Source organism: Musca autumnalis, unplaced genomic scaffold, assembly GCF_047663935.1.
Source record: "Musca autumnalis isolate F117 unplaced genomic scaffold, ASM4766393v1 scaffold_1, whole genome shotgun sequence".
Lineage (NCBI taxonomy): Eukaryota > Metazoa > Arthropoda > Insecta > Diptera > Muscidae > Musca > Musca autumnalis.
Genome location: NW_027411644.1, coordinates 308235292 through 308241350, shown reverse-complemented (window position 1 = coordinate 308241350; position 6059 = coordinate 308235292). Strand labels below are relative to the sequence as shown.

The 6059-nt window shown below is 39.6% G+C and overlaps 1 protein-coding gene across 1 annotated transcript; it reads left to right on the top strand.

Annotated features, from left to right (window-relative positions):
* The first annotated feature begins 216 nt into the window (after window positions 1-216).
* On the top strand, window positions 217-5655 carry LOC141392625 (uncharacterized). Its single transcript, XM_073965560.1, has 2 exons — window positions 217-3307; window positions 4793-5655. The coding sequence occupies exons 1-2, from the start codon at window positions 217-219 to the stop codon at window positions 5653-5655; spliced, it is 3954 nt and encodes a 1317-aa protein (XP_073821661.1).
* The last annotated feature ends 404 nt before the right edge of the window (window positions 5656-6059 follow it).

Below are 6059 nucleotides of genomic sequence, written 5' to 3'. Positions count from 1 at the left end.
TCGTTATAATTACCGCGGTTTCGGCAATAAATTTACAGAAAGTGTACAAGAGCATTTGTGTCAAAAAAGAATAAATTTAAAAGCCGTGAATAACATCAAAGAACCGTGGAAAGAGTGTCGCACATAAGAAAAGGAATTATTTTCTGAAAAATAAAAAAAAATATTTTCTCAATAAAATAACAATAATTTTATATCGTGTTTCAACAATTTGACGACATGTCAGAAACCGATTTTAATTGCAACAAATGCGATTTAAAAGACACCGATCGTATGGTGCAATGTGATTCTTGTGACAAGTGGTTCCATTTCGAGTGTGTTAAAGTGGATAGCAACATTGAGAATGTAAGCTGGAGTTGTTCGTGCTGTGGTGACCAATCTGTGGCCCAAAGTAACGAGTGTGATGGATCGGAGCATATGCCAGCCGTAAATAATACCGCTGATTTCACTGCCGGGAGGCAGGCTTCATCATCACCAGCCAATATGGTGCAACCTGGCACATCACAAAAACAACAACAAAAAGAAATGGATCCCGTTCTTGGAAAAGGTGCATATAAAAAGGCACATAATCCAAGTACAAGTAAACATGGCTCCAGTACAGTGTCGTCAGTACCAACAACTATGTCTCAAACGACAGTTATGCCACTGACAAAAACAACATCGACATATTCAAACAGTGTTAATAAAAATTTTCATAAAGACCGCCATTTTGAGAATTCCGGTATTTCTGACGTGGTTCCAAGCAACATGTCTCAGACTCAATTGCAGCTGCAGATGTTGGAAGAGGAGAAAGAATTACAAAGGCAATATTTGGAGAAGAAATATAAAATTCTGTCCCAAGGCAACGTAAGCCAGCCATCGTGTTCCTTTTCTCAGACGTTTACAACATTTCAACCAACAGCAGCTCAAATTGCAGCCAGACAAGTGATACCAAAGGATTTGCCGAATTTTGATGGAAACCCAGAGGATTGGCCGTTGTTCATCAGTAATTTCAAAAATAGTACCGAGATTGCTGGTTACACTGATGGTGAAAATTTAATGCGTTTGCAGTCGTGTCTCCGTGGTCGTGCTAAAGAGTTGGTGAAAAGTAAATTATTAATTCCTTCGATGGTGGGTGAAATTATTCAGACGTTGGAAATGTGTTTCGGTCGTCCTGAACATATTTTAGATGGCATGATCGATAAAGCCATGAGGATTCCACCACTGAAGGACAGACTGGATAGCATAATAGAATATGCATTAACAATTAAAAATATTTGTTCTACAATGGAAGCGTGCGATATGAAGGCTCATTTAAATAATCCGATGTTAGTGAAGACATTAGTGGACAAATTGCCGAATAACCACAAATTAAGTTGGGCTATGCATCAAAAGGATTCTAATGTTCCTATAGTGAAAGTGTTTAGTGATTGGATTTACAACATAGCCGCTGCTGCCAGCCAAGTCGTGTCTCCAATAACAAGCAAGAAAGGAGCATCAGTGAATACACATCAGGATAGTGGCCCAAGGAAACCAACTTGTTTTTCGTGCAAAAGTGAAGCTCATAAAATCCAGAGTTGTGGTGAGTTTCAATCCCTAAATTTGGAAGCTAGATGGAAGATAGTGAAAGAAAACAAATTGTGTCGCCAGTGCCTAAATTCACATCGCAGAAAGTGCTTTTCAAATAAAGTGTGTGAAATCGGTGGTTGTAAAGCAAAGCATCATCCATTGTTACATAATCATCAGTCCTCATTGAATGTGAGTGCAAATAATTTCGTGCCTACCGAACAAAGCCGAAGTGTAAATTCTCATCGTGACAGTGATAAAGAGAAGACATGTTTCAGAATTTTGCCGATTCGAGTTTTTTATGATTTTGGCTCAGTGACAACGTTTGCTTTTTTGGATGAAGGTTCTTCCGTGACTCTTATGGAGAAAGAGTTCTTCAATAAGCTCGGAATTAAAGGCAAAAAAGAACCTCTGGAACTACGTTGGACTGGCAACACAACTCGTTCTGAAGATGACTCGGTGAAAATTAATATTGAAGTGTCTGGTGTCAAAGGTGATTCTCGTTTTATGCTGCACGATGTGAGAACAGTAAAGAATCTTGAACTGCCCAAGCAAACATTAAATTTTGAAGATGTTGTGAAATATAATCCACATTTAAAAGGATTGCCAGTCGAGTCATATGTCAACGCAAAGCCAACGATTTTAATTGGAGTTAATAATTGGCGAGTGGCTGTCCCAATGAAAATTCGTGAAGGTGGTTATAATCAGTTTATTGCAACGAAGACTCGGCTTGGATGGACTCTTCAAGGTAGTGGCAAGGATGTTGGTAAAATAGCTTCGCTGAATATACACACTTGTGAATGTGAACGTCGTTATCAAATCTTACATGATGAAGTAAAAGAATATTTTTCTCTGGATGTGTCGCAACCTAAAAATATATTGTCGATCGAGAATCAAAGAGCCAGGCAGATTTTGGAAAACAACTGCGCAAAGAAAAATCAACAATTTGAAGTGAGCCTACTGTGGAAAGATAGTGATCCTCAATTACCTAATAGCTACAATGTCGCAGTTCATCGACTAAAGTGTCTCATGAGGAAGTTTAAGAAAAATCCTGAATTAAAGCAGACTATGCAGAAGGAAATCGACAAGCTTCTCTCAAAAGGATACGCAAGAAAAGTTTTGGACTCCGAAATGAGTAATTATCCTGGTCGCACCTGGTATCTTCCAATTTTTGTGGCCCTTAACCCGAATAAGCCTGGTAAAGTACGTCTGGTCTGGGATGCAGCAGCCAAATCCAATAACAAATCACTCAACGATTATTTGCTATGTGGTCCTGATTTGCTTACGTCACTCTTCAATGTTTTAATCGAATTCCGAGTTGGTCAAGTTGCAGTCTGTGGTGATATTGCTGAGATGTTTCATAGAATCAACGTCAAAGATGAAGACATGCATGCTCAACGATTTTTGTGGTTCGAAAATGGTGACGTAGACAAAATCAGTGTTTATGTGATGAAGGCGTTAACTTTTGGAATTAGCTGTGCTCCATGTATTGCTCATTTTGTGCGCAATAAGAACGCAGACGACTTTCGTGAAAATTATCCCAGAGCAGTTAAGGCGGTTGAGTCGTATCACTACATGGATGATTTTATCGACAGCGTACAAAGTGAAGAAGAAGCCCTAGAGTTAGCATTACAGGTTAAAACGATACATGCTGCTGGTGGCTTCCACATGAGAAATTGGGTGTCGAATTCCAAATTGGTGCAGGAAAAATTAGGCGATGGAGAGCTGACAAAGAATACGTTTGGAGCCGTCGAAAAAATTCTTGGTATGTATTGGGAATCCAATAATGATGTGTTTCAGTATAATTGCAGATTTTCACGGCTCTCGAGAAACGTATTCGAGTCGCATGTGGTCCCTACGAAGAGGGAGGTTCTTCAAGTCCTGATGTCCATATTTGATCCGCTTGGATTCATCTCCCATTACACGATTGGGTTGAAAATACTTCTACAACAGATTTGGCGATCGGCAATTAAATGGGACGATGAATTAAATGACGAGCTATATAATAACTGGTCTTCATGGTTGTCCAATTTGAAGGTGATCTCGCAAGTACAAATTCCGAGATGTTACTCCAAGCTGTTGAAGTTCACCCAGGAAGTTCAAATTCATACTTTTGTTGACGCTGGGGAAGACGGATACGCAGCGTTGTGCTACTTTCGCATTAAGTATCTCGAAGAAGTCAATATCAGTCTTGTAGCAGCAAAATCCAAAGTGGCTCCCCTCAAACCAGTTTCTATTCCGAGATTGGAACTTCAAGCAGCCCTAACTGGTGTGCGCCTGTCAGACAAAATAGTAAAAGCAACGAGACTTCAATGTACAGAAAGTTTCTTCTGGTCGGACTCAAAAACTGTACTGAGTTGGTTGTCCATGGATCCGAAGAATTTTAAGCCGTTCGTAATGTACAGAGTTGGAGAAATCCTGGAGTCTACAAATATTACCCAGTGGAATTGGGTGCCTTCAAAATTGAATCCAGCTGATTTTGCGACGAAAGTTGGGTCCTGTAATGACGATTTGTGGTTCCATGGTCCTAAGTTCCTTGAAGAAGATGAAAGTTCTTGGCCGAAAAATCCCGTATTAGGAGAAACAAAAGAAGAGGTGCGTAATTGTCTGTTGCATATTTCGAAATCACATACGTTCACCATAAATGTTGAGTATTTTTCATGCTGGAGACGACTTTATAAAGCGCTGTCGCTATTTCTACTTTATATGGAGAAGTTAAAGTCTGTGGTCCGTAGCTGCAAATTACCAGAAAATGTGAATTTCGAATGTGTCCAGAAAGCCAAACTTGTTTTGTACAAGTATGCCCAAAAAAGCGGGTTTCCTGACGAAATATGGTGCCTCAAGAATAACAAGCCGATAGAAAAAGGCAGCAAATTGAAGCCAATGAATATCTATTTAGACGAAAATGAAGTTCTACGTGTCTCAGGAAGAGCTGAGATGTTAAGTTGCAACAATGCAATAATTCTACCCAACAGTCACTACATAACATTTCTGGTGGTTCAATTCTACCATCAAAAATTTCATCATTGTATGCATGAAGCAGTGATGTCAAATATTAAATCCGAATTCTACATCCCCAGATTGAGAGCACTTTATAAGAGTGTACGAAGAAAGTGTCAACAATGCAAGAATTTAGCAGCAGTACCATGTCCACCTCAGATGGCAGCGTTACCGTCAGCCCGAGTATCTAGTTTTGAACGTCCATTTACTTACGTCGGAATTGATTTCTTTGGCCCATTATATGTCACAGTCGGCAGGCACAAAGAAAAGAGATGGGGTGTTCTGTTTACATGCTTAACGGTACGTGCTATTCACATCGAAGTGGCTCATAGTCTTGACACCAGTTCCTGCATAATGTGCATTCAAAATTTCATAAGTCGTCGTGGCTCTCCCAAAGAAATATACACCGATAACGGTACTAATTTTAAATCTGTTGAAAGAATGCTCCAAGAGGAAAGACAACATTTGGAGTTCAAAAAGCTATTTTCCAGATATGATTTTATCAAGTGGCGATTCAACCCTCCAGCTGCCCCGCATATGGGCGGTGCATGGGAACGTTTAATACGTTCAGTAAAATCCATTCTTTACTCAATGTGTCCAGCCTTCAAATTTAACGATGAGACCCTACGATGTGCACTCTATGAAGTCGAATTTATCATCAATTCTCGCCCGTTAACATTTGTGGCTCTAAATACAGTGGATGACGATGCACTTACACCGAACCATTTATTATTGGGCTCAGCAGCAGGGCAGAAACCTCTTTGTGAATACGACTACGATCTAAGACAACGATGGCATCAAACCCAACAATTTGCAAATAACTTCTGGAGAAGATGGGTACGTGAATATGGACCAATGTTGGTACGAAGAAGCAAGTGGTTCGAAAAAGTTCCACCACCAACTGTCGGAGATGTCGTAATTATAGTTGACGATACACTACCTCGCAACAAGTGGCCCAAAGGTATTGTAACCGAGTTATTTGCAGCAAAAGATGGTCAAGTTCGAAGCGTCAAAGTTAGAACCAGTTCCAGCGAGTACGAAAGGCCAGTAACCAAAATAGCAGTCCTGGACGTCGGTATTAAGAAGGATGACAGTAAGCTCAAGAGGCCCTAGTTCGCTTACGAAGGGGGGAATGTTACCGCCGCCACTGTTTATTTACCTTTCTTCTTATTTATGTTGTTTTATTAAATACGATCGCAACCTTGAATTTTCATGTAGTCAACACACTTTTGCATTGATCTCTATTTATCTCTTTGTTGCCCTTTATTTATGTGGCCCTTTGCCTATGTGTATATACATACATGCATAAAGTAATAAGTATGTATGTTGTTATTGTTTAATAACGGCAATGTCTAATGGACGAAAACAAGTAGCTTCAAAGGGCAACGAAGAGATGACAATAATTAGTTCGAATTTGAATACGCAGCGAACAAATTGTTTTTAAAGCGCCACAGTCCCTTTATTATTAATAAACATTTTAAGTGAAATTATTTCAAAGTGTTTTATTTGGAAGAGGG

What these genes read in the sequence shown, in the direction of transcription:
- LOC141392625 (XM_073965560.1), top strand. Translation starts at nt 217, where the DNA reads ATGTCAGAAACCGATTTTAATTGCAACAAATGCGATTTAAAAGACACC. An exon ending in AGCCGTCGAAAAAATTCTTG is followed by an intron (nt 3,308 to 4,792) that starts GTATGTATTGGG and finishes TATATGTCACAG; the next exon opens with TCGGCAGGCACAAAGAAAAG.